General features: G+C 44.2%; 1 protein-coding gene across 12 annotated transcripts in view; it reads left to right on the top strand.

Moving 5' to 3' along the window:
* LRRFIP1 (LRR binding FLII interacting protein 1) overlaps positions 1-14,292 on the top strand; it is a 104,068-nt gene that overhangs the window by 67,001 nt on the left and 22,775 nt on the right. For 6 of the 12 annotated variants that reach the window (XM_084209710.1, XM_084209714.1, XM_084209713.1 and 3 more), the window contains 6 exons: positions 515-595; positions 1,764-1,808; positions 2,661-2,726; positions 5,576-5,653; positions 13,319-13,351; positions 14,107-14,232. In XM_084209710.1, the coding sequence (XP_084065836.1) occupies positions 515-595; positions 1,764-1,808; positions 2,661-2,726; positions 5,576-5,653; positions 13,319-13,351; positions 14,107-14,232 (429 nt within the window). The remainder of the gene's footprint in view (positions 1-514; positions 596-1,763; positions 1,809-2,660; positions 2,727-5,575; positions 5,654-13,318; positions 13,352-14,106; positions 14,233-14,292) is intronic. The other 6 variants (XM_084209708.1, XM_084209709.1, XM_084209717.1 and 3 more) reach the window with 2 other exon arrangements.

Here is a 14,292-nt window from a genome sequence, read left to right as displayed (position 1 = left end):
AAAGAAGGTGTTTAATTTAAAGAAGGTGTTTAATGTACACAGTCTCACTTCTTAGAGGAGTTTTCTCCCCACTCAGTCTTGACATATCTGACAGTGGGCTGCTCACACTTCCTGCTGGGCACAGCCAGCAGGTCCCTGGCTTTGCTCTCCATCTCCAGCATCTCAGGGTGCAGCTTACAGGAGATAAACTCCTGGGGTGTAGCTTACAGGACATAAATTCCAGGGGTGTAGCTTACAGGACATAAGCTCCCCAGGATCTCAGGAGGAAGCTGACCAGCTCTCTGACCAGTGCATTTTTCCAGTGCTTCAAAGGTCCCACCATTTTCACACATCCTCACAGCTTTAAGGCAATTCTCGCTTCTTTTTGCATCTGTGACAACTTTGACTGCTTTGCAGTTTGTATTCACTTAATTTACTTTTTGCTTCCCATTTAAAGGAATAAAGAAAGAAACTGAGTTCTCAAGGAGGTTTTTTTGTTTGTTTGTTTGTTTTTTTGCTTTGTTTGTTAATGCAGGCTTCCTACTACTCTGACCTGGGTCTCCCCAACAGCACCTATGCTTCCACATCTCAACTTTCTTCCCAAAATGGAAATTGGGTCTGTTGCCCTCTGGCTTCACCTGGCCTGGACTTTGTTTGGATAATACAACCTCTTGTACTTGAATCAATTGGACCAATTGTCAAGAGTCTCTGTAGCTCTTTTTAGTGAAACTTTAAAAAAAGCCCCAAACAAATCAGACCTTTTAAGATTGGAATGAGTCATGGAAAACTGTTTTCAAACGAGCACAGTCAGTTTTCCTTTGCTGCTCCTCCCTTTCCTTGTCTGCCATTGGCCTCAGTTGGTCTGGAAAGATAAGGGAAATCTTAATTACCTGAAGTTCTCTGTTTGAGGCAGCTCCTCTGCTTCGCGTGTCAGACTGCTGAGCTTGAGACAATCCAGTCTGCACCACACAAAATTACAGGGAAGCAACTCCCAGAGTGCTGGGAGAACATCAGTGAAGTGTAAAACCCCTGGGAGGTTGCATTGTCCCCTGTGTGTGGCAGAGCTGGGTGCCAGCAGAGCTCCAGCAGTGCCCCAGGTCCTGCCTGGGGACACAGCACAGCACAGGGGTGTGGATGGGGCACTGGCAGCAGGACCTGGGCTGGGGATCACTGCTGGAGTGTCTCTTGCACCCAGCTCTGCCAGACACACAGAGTGCTCTGGGTTTGTTGAACTGCTGCATTTTGGGGGGGATGGTTACTAACACTTGTTTCAGGCTGCTCTGATTGAAGCACTTGTAATTTTTTTCCTGAATTAGTTGGTTTTCTCTGCATTTATGAATAATGAAGCACACAGGAGATGATCTTACAGCTGTGTGAAACACTAACAGTGTGTGCTTTGAAGCACTTCTGTGTAGCTCTTTTTCTGGCTTTGGTTGAAGTGAGGAGAAACCTCATTTCTGGCTCCTGTACACATATGTGTGGGAGACAATAACAGATTAACAACCTAAAATTAAATTTTACTGTTTTGCTTTTGCATACTGTCTGTGTCCTCCCTTCCTGTAGGAAATGCACGTGCCTGCTTGGTATTCTTAGTCTTTGGGAGCAGAGATCTAATGCTTTCATGGTGCACATGACTAATATTCTCCGTACTGGGCTTCCTTCTGCTGTCATGTAGTGATCCTAATCTCTCACCAAGAGGGTTCATTCTGCTGTAGGCACCTTTTTTTTTTTTCCGTTGAATTTACTGTGCCAAACCAAAAAAGTGCTGTGCTTGTCTCCCCCAGCCCTCCCTGCTGTACAGCGATGCCCTGCCAGCCAGGAGTTACAGGGTTTGTTGTGCTGATGCTCTGAGCACCAACACCAGAGCCACCCACCACCAAGCCATGCACATCTTGTCTGTAATTCCCCCTTGGGTGCATTTGTCTCACCCCCTGGTGTCCCATCCATCTGAATGCCACGTGTGTGATGCTGTTTGTGCACACCTGGGTTTGCTGCTCCTTCCTTTAATTCCTGTTGGGATTGTGCTCATGGGGTTGTGATGCTGCCAGGGAATTGTCTTCCTCGGTGTCTTTCCAGGAGCAGCACAGAGAGGCAACATCAATTCTTGCTGGCTGCTTAACACCTAACAAAAATCTGTTCACAAATTTTTTTTTTAGACAAATACCTGCCCTCTTGTTTAAAATGACCTTCTCAAAATTTTTTCTCAAAGCTTAAAGGTAGAGTTTGTTACTCCCCTTGTGTTTCCTGAGCCATGTATCTCTATGCTAAACCAGAGTCTGTCTTAAAACATGCATTTTCCTCCTATTTTATTAATTTGCTAAACTGGCTGGTAAGTGAAGCTCATCAGGTGGTAAGTGAAGCTCATCACTGCCAGCACCAGCAATGAAGATGAAACAGATGGGACCAGTGTAAGAATTGATGTAGCCATTTTATGGGCAGGCAGTGAATTGAACTGGAGTTGAGTTGAAGCCCTGGGAGAATGGCTGGTGTCCCATCTCGGGGTATGACAGACCCTGCACGTCAGCTCGCCTCGGCTCTTCCCCTGCATGCTGCTTGTGCTTGCACCCAGGAGCTGTCCCTGTCCTTGCACCCAGGAGCTGTCCCTGTCCCTGCTGCTGGCTGAGTTGGTGAGTGTGCAGGCTGAGCTGTCCTGCTGTGCTGACTCTGTGTTTCAATTGTAGGCGTCGGTGTACGAGGAGAGCGTTTACAGCGGGAGCCGGCGCTATAGTGCCCCCAGTTCCCGCGCTGTAAGAGCTTTTCTGCTTTTCCCTGCTCTGTCCCTGTCCTTTGCCAGCCTGGGGAACCTTCCACATGGGCTGTGGGACGTCCACGACCTGCTGCTCTAGGCAGCAGGAATGGGAGCGCCGTTCCCATGAGCTTCCATGAAGCAGTGATCGATGGGAACTCGTCCCTCTGTGGGACAGGAAATCCACTTCTGCCTTGCACAGATAAAACACCTTGGAAAGGCCATACATGAAATCCTTGACCCTCCCTGAGACTTAATTCTTCTTGTCAAAACTGAGAAAAATGCAAGTTCAAAAAAATAATCAGCCAAAAAGTCAAAAATCAGTTCCACGTAAGCAGTGTGAAGTGAATGATTTTTGGGAGTATATGGGTTGCTTGGTTTTGTTTCTTGGCTTTACAGTCAAATATATTTTACATTCATATTTGTGAGAGTCCTTCCAAAATGTGTGTTGTTGAGAGTGGAGGGCTCTGTCATGGGTGGGGAGCAACAATATAAGGGATGACCATATAAATTGTTTATTTTCAAAAAAGAAACTCCAGGAGTTAATTTACAGATTAAAAGGCAGAAAATGCCTTCACATCTTCTCCTCTATGGGTGTTTGGGCTAGGCAGTCCATCTGCTGCTGTTGTGGCCACCTGGAAAAAAAAAGAAAAAAGAAAAAAAGCCAATCTTTAGATTTTTAAGTCCTCCTCTGCGGACCCTCTGCTTATTCTGCCTCTCGTAGCAAAACCCAACCAACCAAGGAAACCCCAGCAAACAAATAACCACCATCTAAGGCCATAAGAGTGAAAAACCTCGAGACAGAGCAGTGGTGTTAACTTTAAATGTCACATTTTTATTAGCTTGGAGGAGGAAACATTTCCAAGAATGCTTACTAAACGCTTGTTAGTCCTTCAAGGGCTGTGCCATCCTCTTGCCACCCCTCTGATTCACAGCTGTGAGAAATCATTTACAGCAGACCTTTCAGCCCAAAACCTGTTTGCAGGTCTTTCAGGGGCTGTCAGTGGCATGAGGACTGAAACCCTGGTGCTTTCCCCTCCCTCCATCCCCATCCCCATCCCACCCAGAGCCACAGGTATTTATTTGTGTGTAGCCCAGCCTTTCCAGTTCCTGGAGTAATGAGAGAGCTGGAGCAGGAGGGGTTTGCCTCAGAGGCAGCAACCTTGTCATAACACCTGTGGTTGTTTTAGTGCCTCTGAACCTTGCAGCACTTTTAACCTGGAGAGGGAGTGTCACCTCGGGTGGCTGTTCCCAGAAAATGTTTTTGGAAGAGCAGGTGGATGCAGGGGGTGAGGCTGAGAGTGGCCTTGCTTGGTCACAGCCACTTATTTGCACAGTCAGCCCTGCAATGCACAGGGAGCAGCTGTGGGATTAATAGGGCCTGGAAACATTAATGTGGGACTCATCAGCACTTAAAACTTTTTCCCTGTCTCACGTTTCAGATTTACTCTAAACCCTTCTTTTGTTAAGCATAAAACACTGCAGTGACCAAACCAAATCTGTGTTTTTACTTCAGTGCTTTTTGCCTTTAATTTAGGAATTATTGTGGGACTGGCAATAGTTGGAAGCAGGTGCAGCAGAGTTTAAACTGTGCATATTCTCACCTCTGAAACCAAGATCAGTGTCAGACATAGAGTCCCAGAATTGTTGGGGTTGGAAGGGACATTAAAAGCCACCTGGGCAGGGTCCCCTTCCACTCTCCAGGGTGTTCCAAGCCCTGTCCAGCACTGACCATTGCAGGCATGGGGCAGCCCCAGCTGCTCTGGACACCCTGTGCCAGGCCCTCCCTCGGGGTGCCTCCGAGGGCACTGCCTTGCCCATGGGCTGTGCCCCTTGCCCAGGATGTTTTGTGGGCAGTGGCTGTGACCCTATGCTTGTGCTCTAGCTGGGGTTATTTCCAGCTTAGCCTCTCACCATTCATTAGTGCTGCAAGCTTAATTTGCAGGTGATGCTGTGCTGCTGTGTTGCTGTGACTAATGATGATGGAGCAGCCCTGCAGTGGCCTGGCTGCTCCTGTAGTGGCCAGGTGACTTAATAAAAAAAGCCCTGGAAAAGCCCACAGCATCTCCAAAGTATAATAAATCTTCAGATTTCTGTGTGTTTGTACCTGAGAAACAGTCCTAATCACCTCTGAAATAAACTCATTGTTTCCAGGGTAAGTTCTAGTTCTGTTTCCCTGATGCTTTAAACTTTCATTTCCCTGCTCCATTTCCACTGCATTAAAACCTCTGGAAATAAAACAGCATGGACACATTCCTTGTCCATGTCAGCAACCAGCCTGTCCTGCATCTCTGCTTAGATGTTTCCTTTCAAAAAAAGCTACAAGACTTTGTTTGGCAGGAGATGAGGACTTGCAGGTGCTGGAAAACCAGGAGAGAGACTCAGTCTCTGAGCTGGGCTCAGTTTTTACTTTAATCCCCAAACAGATGGATGTTTCTTCCTTTGGCCTGTGGAGTACAAAGGAATTCATTTTATATGTGCACAGTGTTGGGAACATGGGAAAGTGATTCACCAGAGAGCCTCAGAGATCTTGGAAAGTGGGAGGATGGAGGCTTTTCTAGAGAAACTGAATTGTTTACTTGTCACTGGTACCTGAAGAGATATAAATAAAGCATTAGTATTCTAAGAATTGAGTCAAAACTCTACTTGAACTGCCAGTGGAATTACTGCTTGCCTTAATTTTCAAATTAACAATTCTCTGTTTTTCACTGCTGTTCCTTTGTCCAGCTGCATGTAACCATCTCTTTAACTAATTTCAGATGTGATGCTGTACATCCTCTCCTGCTTCCCTTGCCAGCTCTAATGGCTTTCTCTTTTCTCTGCCTGCTGTTCCTGGTTTTCCTGCTGCAGCCTTCTGAGTACAGCTGCTACCTTGGGTCGGGATCTCGGGCATCCTCCAGAGCCAGCTCTGCTCGGGCCAGTCCAGTGGTGAGCTCCTCTATTTCTCTTTGCCCCTCAACTGTCTCATTCCTCTCTCCTTCAAGGTCTTTTTTTGTACAGAGAGGTCACTGTCTCTGAGTAATTCTCAAGGGATGTATTATTTCCTTAAAAGTACTGTCACACTTCTCCTGTAATCTGCCTAAGTACTTGGAACCTCAGAGTGAAAAATTCTCTAGTAGTAGCAAAGGCAGCAGCACAGAAATTTCAGCTGTAAAATTCTATGTGCAACCTGGTAGTGCATAAAACAGTAGGAAGATTTTTTTAGTAGTTCAGGTACATCTACCTCAGACATTTCCCACTAGTCCCTTAATGGCACTGTCAAATAGTAACTCCTAGTCAGTCATCTGAGCATGAATCCTCTAACTATCAGTGCTTGTATCCCTGGATTTATAAATGCAGTGATGAAGAAAATTAGTTAAAAGAGTTTCTGTGAGGTTCTTAGGGTGTTAATTGGACCTTCTGGGCAGTGCTTAAGACAAATAAAGCAGAGGAAGAATTGCAAAGCTGAAGTAATTTCTATGCAGAAATGCATGTTTTTACAACAGAAAGTGCACTTTGAACTCTCATGACAATGAGAGTTTGCTTTAAATGGAGAAAAATCCCAGCAAGGTTATTGTGGAAAAGACTGGGCTGTTGATGAGAGTGCTGTGTCTCCTTTTGGGGGAGCAGGAAGCCCTAAATCTTCCTGCAGCATTCAAGCAGTTCAGTTTCTCTCCAGTGAGCAGTATTTTGGTGCAGAGCTGCAGGGCTCTCCAGAGGTTGGATTTTGAACATCTTTGTGGGACTGCAGAGTGCCAGGCACTGCAGTCTTTAGCATGGTGAAGTGCTAGAGGGATAAAGAGCACCCAGCACAAGCTGTGGCTGAGCAATGCTCCAGTGCTAATGATGCCTCAGGTTTGAGCTTTTCTATTTTTCACATTCTGTGCTGCTTTAGTGTGTGGGTCTGAGCTTCATATGAGGGGATGGTGAGCTCTCTGCACAGAGCAGGGAGACAAAACAATTCCTGCTCCAGCTGGGCACCAAGGACAAATGATCCAAATCTCAGGCCCAGGAGCACAAACAATGTGGGCTGAAGAGAGAAAAGCAAGAGGGATGGAACTTCATGGGCTAAAGCTGTAATTGGACAATTAACTCCAAAATGCAAATGGACCAGAACTTTTAAAAGTGAGAGACCCTGTGACCAGTCATCCATTTTTGTGACCATTTTGATTCATCTTGGGTGCAGCCCTGGCTGGGCTCTTGTGCTGCCCAAGGTGGATCCATGGAGGCCTTTTAATAAATCCCTACTTTATTCTTTAGCTCTGTCTGGCCTCTGTTCCAAGTCAGCCTTCACAGGGCATCACTAAAGGCTTGGCCATCCCCTGCTTTTAGGGGGTTTCTGTCTTCAATTTTTTTAATGGCACCTTGTGCTTTCTTTCTGTGGCTGTTCCTCTCTGTGGCTGTTTCCAGCTCTGGGAATCTTTCAGATTTATTTCTAAGCATGGGGACAGCTGCTGAGTGCACTAGGATGTCTGGTAGAGGAAACAGGCAGCTTACAGTAAACTAAAATGTAACAACATTAATTTGCCACAGAGAGTGAGTTTTGGAATCTGCCATTTGAAAACTGATACAACAGAGCTGTGTGCTCTGAAGTTTTGGTGTTCTAAGGGTACATTCCCTTTTTAAAATTGCTAAAAAACAGAGGGATTTTCATCAGATAATGTATGGCAGCCGGTGAGCTATAAATAAATCAGTGTTTCAATTAGCCCCTGAACCTGAGTCCCTGAGCTATGAGTTCTTGCAGAATATAACTTATATTAGTAATACATCTTAAATGGCTTTGCAAACTGAATTTCAATTACCCCCAAAGCGAGAGCTAATCAGAATAAACAGGGATTCCATCACAGTTCTGTGAGGGCACTAAGCACTGGGTACCCACACAGTGCAGTTGGTTCCCACTGGGTGTTTTCTGTGTGCCAGCTGAGTCACTCCTGCAAGTTGCTGACAGGGATCACAGGATGCTGGGAGGTGCAAGGGAGGTTTTGGGTTTTAAACTCTCTGCTTACACTTTGGCCCCGTGGTATGCAAGTGGCTGGAGATGCTGTGCTGAGTCAGCACCAAGCTGAATCTGCTCTGCAGGGAGACAGCAGGCACTCCTTAAATTATCTTTTTTTGGTGTAATTAGTGGTTTATTGCCTGCTCTGAAGAGCTTCCCTTATCTCTGTTGCCTTGAAGAAGAGCAGAGTTTATGTCATAGTGAGTCCAGCTGATCCTAAAAGTTCTATTGCTACACAGGGTCAATCCAGCAGCACTTTGTGATTATAATATTTTTTTCCTGCATTAAACAAACATTGCTTTTCCTGTAGCTCAGCGGGAGGGATCACTTTTACTGACAAGCTTCAAAGTGTTCTTGTCGAGTTTTCAGTCAGGTACTTGAGAGTGGAGAATGATTCCATGGAACTTTATAAATTAAAGCAAACAGTAGCTTGTCACTGCAGCTCAATTTTTTATTCAGAGTTTTATTTCCCCCTCCTATCACTGTTCAGTGAACAGTGAGCAAAAAGCAGCAGTAGTTTTCCTGCAGTGGTTTTCCTGCTGTGCACAGCTTTGCTAGCTGGTATTCTCATTTGTGTTACCACGTTGGTGGCACAGTCAAAGGCAGGAAGATACTTCAACACCATGTGTGAATATTTGTCTTTGGAGTTATTTTAAGAATTCGCTATATCTGAATGAAGTTTGCTTTTTGTTTATTTTTCTTTAACATTTTTCATCTTATCCCACTGGTAATTATCTGCTGTCCTTGCAGTTACTGCAGATATGCAAATATGTTGTTTAATATTAAAACCATCCTCACATAAAGTACAGATCTTAACACTACTGAGAGCAAACATCAGATATTTCTGTACAGATGGGCCTGAGCTCTCAGCATGTTTTGGCAGAGCTGGACTTTTAATATGAATTGCAGGAGTTTTGTTCTTTTTCTTTTCTAAATCAAGAAGTTACTAGTGAAAAGCAATTATTTCTAAATCTGAAACAGGCTCAGGATGCAGTAGTATTTGTCTGAAGGCTCTCTAAGGCAAGGCAGGTGAAACAAGAGGAGAGGGCTGTGCTGAGATGATGATGATGATGATGGTTCATCCTAGCTTGTGGAGCCTCAGGCAGCAACACAAGCAGTGAGAGTTCAGCCTGAGTACACACAGAGCTGTAGAATATCCTGAGCTGGAAGGGACCCACGGGGATCATCAGTCCAAGCCCTGCACAGACCCCCCAACAATCCCACCCTGTGCATCCCTGGGAGTGGTATCTACTGGCAGCCTGGGGCTGTGCCCATTCCCTGGGGAGCCTGGGCAGTGCCCAGCACTCTCTGGGGGGAGAACCTTTCCCTGATCTCCAGCCTGACCTGCCCTGACACAGCTCCAGCCATTCCCTGGATCCAGAGGAATTACAGGGAGCAGAGATGGGAGCTGTCCCAAGGATGGAAGATGCCAGCCATGCTCTGCCCTCAGTCTCCTCTGCTCTAGCTGAACAAACCAGCTGCCCTCAGCTGCTCCTTGTGTGGCTTCTGCAGCCCCTTCCCCATCTTCTGTCCCTCCTTTGGAGGCTCTCTGCCCCCAGCACTGGAGGTGAGGCTGCCCCAGCCCAGAGCAGACAGGACAATGCCCTTCCTGGCCTGGCTGGCACTGCTGGGGTGATCCCCCAGGACAGGGATGTCCCTCCTGGCTCCAGGCACTGCTGACTCAGATCCAACTGGCCATCGACCAGGACTTCCAGATCCCTGCTGCTCTCTGACTCCCCGGTGTGTCCCTGCCTCCAGGGCACACCTCAGTGCCCAGCTGTGAACACCTTTGGCTGGCAGACACTTTGTGTTCTCACCAGAAAGAAAATGAAGGCACTGACAGACTTAATTGTGGTGGAGGCACTTAGGGAGCTTTGCCTTCTCTCTGCCTGCAGGTTTAGGGTGGGTTGTATCCTAGCCCTGCCTCTGATGGTCTGGATGTGCTTTGGGCCCCTCTGGAGTGAGTGAGGATTTGCTGCAGTGCTAACTTGCATTTCTGGCACTGATAAGTTTGTTTAGGCATGGATGTTTGGCATAGCACTCATTCCTGAGAGAGGATTCTTCTCCCAAACCTTCCTCAGACCTGACAGATTTCAGCAGTGGTTTTCCCCTGCTGACTGTTGCTAATTGCTGGAGTTCAGGTGGCTCTCAGAGAAGCAGCAGGAGCTCTGTTACTGCCTGGCCCAGCCCAGCTGATCAGACTGGTAAGATGGGCTTTGTTGGAGGGATTGTATGACTGCAGTACCTCTTCTTCTTAATTCCAGGTTTTTGTAGATAATTGTTAGGCTCTAGCCTAACAATTTTTCTCTGCTGTGGGCCACATTTCCATTTCAAGCTCTGCTGTGCTACTTTAAGGGCAGGAAATGATCTTCATTTGATTTGTCACCAAAAATCCCCCTTGCTTTTGTGAGGAAGTTGAGCTAAGTGCAAGATGTGAGCTGGAGCCGAGCAGGGACAGCCACATAGTGAGCACTGAAGCTGTTCTGATACCTGAGCATGGGACATGGCACAGGCAGAAGAATTCCAGGCTTCCCTTTCCCTGGCCTTGTTCAGGAGCTGGAGGCTGGAAACTGTGCCTCAGTCCTGGCCTTTCACTGATTTTAAGATCCCTGTACTTGCAGTAGGTGTTTGGTTGGTTGGATGCTCTGTGCTAGCATTGCAGGAACTCATTTTGGTTACTCCACTGGTGGCAAAGAGTTTCACCCTAAAAGGGTTTAATAACCCTTTGAATCCATGGAAAACAGGCACTTTGGCCATATGAAGGCTTGTGGGGTGATCGTGCTCGTGTTCTGTTTCCAGCTGTGGTGAGCTCTGATATTGCTGACATTTTTGTCCTGTGGCTCTGGATTTATTCTGAAATTGCTGTCAGGAGAGGCTGAACTCTGATCCCACTGCACTTATTTTGCAGAGAGCAGCCAAAACAAAGATGTGCATGTTGGAGTTCCTTGGAAAATTACTTCCTTTTCCTGCTTTTTTATGCACAGAAGTACAAATTGCCCCGGTTGTTGGTGGAGAGGAAGATAATCTGTGATTGGAGACAGACCCATACCCTTGTGCAAATGAGATATGGTAGGGTTGTGTAAATTAAAGGTACCATTAGGTGAATCCCTCTTTAAATCTCCTTTTCTGGCAAGTATTCTGTCAGTCCTTTATGTTTGTGGATGGAAAAGTCCCAAAGCCAGGATATTTTTATGAAAGGTTGTGCTGAGTGCATGTGAAGGTGGAGAAGCTCTTCTCAGCCTATTTAACAATTGCAGTGTTCTTGATTGAATGCTAATCCAGAAGCCAAGTGTTTGGGGCAAGAATTCTATACAACTTCAAATAAACATAAACATTTCTCTCCTGACCTTTCTCTGTTTCATTTATTGCTGTATCAACTGCCAGAGGGTTTGGGGAGGACTGGGGGAAAGCTGGAAACCTGGAGGTCCCTCTGGTGGCTGATTCATTTAGGAAAAATTTATCTTTTTAAAGGGTACTGTGAACACATTAATCTAAACATAAGCACGATGAAAGCTGTATAAAATATTAATCTAAAGTAGGTTTCTCTCTTTGTACAAGACAGATTTTGGTGTATCACTGCCCTGTAACCATAAAATTAAATGCTGCTTGTTTCAGCCTGGCTTTTTGCTTAGAAAAGTCTCGTGTAGCAGGAGGCATCTGTGTAATATAAGGATATTATTTTGGTGTGAGGAACTGGCTTTTCTTGAAATGGATTGAGTTTTTAAGTGTTAATATTTAAATGAATTGTTAGGGATAGTTGCTGGTTTTGAGGAGAAACTGCTCTGAGGATGGCATTCATGGCACTGAGTGGATGAAAGATGAAGATGAAATCTGGTTTGTTTCCTTAACCAGCTCAGTTGTAGATGTTACTTAATAGCTTTCATTATTAGAGATTATGCCCCACCAGAGTCATTATTTAAGATAGTTTTGCAATAAAGGTGTAGCAGGCTTCACAGGTGGGGTTAGGAGTGCTCTGAGTAGAAACACTCACTGCAGTCATGTCTCTCACCACATTGTCTTCAACATTCCCCTTTGTAAATGCAAGCTTCTGTTTAACTCATGTGATGAGTTTATTTTATTTTATTTTATTTTATTTTATTTTATTTTATTTTATTTTATTTTATTTTATTTTATTTTATTTTATTTTAATTTTATTTTACTCATTTGATGCATCATTAAAATAATAGCGATACTTGCTCCCTTCTTTATTTTGCTAAAAACTGAGATTGCACTTTGTTCCAGAAAATAGAGGCCCTTGTGCAAATGGCTGAAGGAAAATGAGTATTTTGAGTTGTGCCCTGTAAGACAGATTTTGCAAAGGCTGTACACAGATTGCCAGAGGTACATGTGTGTGGACACACCAATCTTTTGTCATGTGCCATTACTGACACTGCCACAGCTGTCTGGATAAACAACAACACCACAGTGTTTGGCCAGGCTAGAAGGCTGCCAAATCCAGCACTTGGAGCTGTCTGGCATGAAAATAAAAAGCTGTTTGCACAATTCAGTCCATCTTGTTCTTGGTCTGAGCTAAATTGTTTGTCTTCATTAATGACCCTGTCTTATTGCCTCCAAAATCAGAGATTTGAGGGGTTTTCCCCTGAAGATTTTATGTATTCAGTGTCTTTGCAAGTTTAGATCTAGTGCTTTAAGTCTGGCTTATTTTACTTTGAAGCCTCAGACTGAAGTTTTCTTAATGGTAATTCATAGGAAATTTTAGCTGTGAGATGTCAGTGTAAAAAGCTGATTTGTAACACAGTTTTGAGATTTTTTTTTTTAATAGAGTAACATTGGTAATATGAAGAATAATGAGTGAGATTATCCCTATATTAATCTATATAATAAAAAAAAAAAGCTCCAAAAAACTGTGCCAAATGTGTGCTGATTAGGAAGAGATGTAGGTTTTGAGTGTGTTTTCAGTGGAAATTATCAACTTAACCTCAGTTATGCCCTGCCTTCCCCTGAATCAGGTCTGTCGTGATTGTTTTTCCAGTAGTTTCAAAAACACTATTCCCTTTGGCAAATAGGCTCTTCTTGGTCTGGGGAAGACATTAATTTTTCTAGGAGTCTTTTGGGAAACCAACTTGACTGTGCTGAATGTCCCAAGAAGAATTCAGGTTTTGTTGAGTTCTGCTGAGTTTTTAATTTCATTCAGTCCTTTTTACGCTTAGTTCCATTTTAGATGGAGATGTTCTGTAACTTTTAAACCCCTCAGCTTTCTGCACCCATGGTAATTTTCTGTCCCCCTAAATGCTGCTTTCTCACTGTTTGGGTTCTTGTAGACTAGTTTTGGTACAGGATCTCTCTTTAAATTAATAAATTAATAAATTGCAGTGAAATACTGAAACCCTAAAAGAGCCATTTATTTAGACTTTGGACTGATCCCTGATTTTTGATTTGAGGGTCAGTTTTGTAGTCTGGCATCTTTGCTTGAAGTTGCAGTTGCTTGTCTTGAGAGAGGAATATTAACCACAGGTCTGAAGCTTTAGATTTCAAGTCTAACTTGGTACCTTGCTATTTGGGATGGGGAGGATGTGGTGGCATTTCTGGTATATTACTGCTTTCTCTTACCCTTTACTGATTCTATTAATGATTCCTTCTCAACCTCTCTTTTACAGATTGAGGAAAGGCCAGAAAAAGACTTTGAGAAGGTAAGAAGGATCTTATCAGTTATTCTGACAATAATGCTTAGTTCATTCTTTTCAGTGGGTACAGCTTGCCATGAGTGCACAGAAATCTCCTATAAAATTTGAATTTCTGGAGCCTTCTGCTGCAGCATTTCTGAAGATGAACTTTTCTGCCCCTGCTTACTCAATGTTAAGTAGCTGACCTTCAGCAGCAGTTGGCTGAAACTGCTTTAGGCTAAGCCACAAAACACTGTGTGTGTTTATTAGATCTTAATTATAAGACCTAAGTTATTTATGTAAAAATAAATAAATCATCATAATAGAAGAGGAGGCTGCTACATTAACCCTGAGTACAGTCAAACAGTTCATGTGGCCACTGCTGCAGTGTGAATAAATATCCATAGAGGAGAGGAGCTTCCAAAGCTTCCACAGAATGTATTATTACAAGGTTTGAAAATGTCTGGCAGGCTGATACTAGCCCCTAAAGACTTTCTCCAATTCAGAATTAACAGTTAGAAGCTAAATTATGCAAACTCCTATTGCAGTATTATTTAAATACTTCTGATCTGCCTTTTCTCATTAGGTTCCCTTGTTAAATCTTGATTTTGATTTTTTACTTCTTGGAAAGTTTGATTTTAATCAAAAGCGCATCATTTAGAAGTGCAAGGATTGGTGTAATGTGTGTATTAGAAAAAATAAAGAAGAAAAGGGAAAAGCTACAAACCCATAATTCATGTGGAAAAGAAAGATCTGAGCAGTTTATCTGTGTGTGATTGTAGGGAGCACGAACTGTCTCCAGTTTATCAGCAGCTACCTTGGCTTCTCTGGGTGGAACTTCTTCACGGAGAGGCAGCGGGGACACGTCCATCTCAGCTGACACAGAGGCATCCATCAGGGAAATCAAGGTGAGGAATGCTTATCCCAGAATCAATTAGGGAATATCCTTCAGGCTCTTTCCCCAGGAA

Source organism: Fringilla coelebs, assembly GCF_963513975.1.
Source record: "Fringilla coelebs genome assembly, chromosome: 7".
Taxonomy (NCBI): Eukaryota; Metazoa; Chordata; class Aves; order Passeriformes; family Fringillidae; genus Fringilla; species Fringilla coelebs.
Note: the sequence above shows the minus strand (reverse complement) of the source record. Positions and strands in the feature narration are given on the sequence as shown.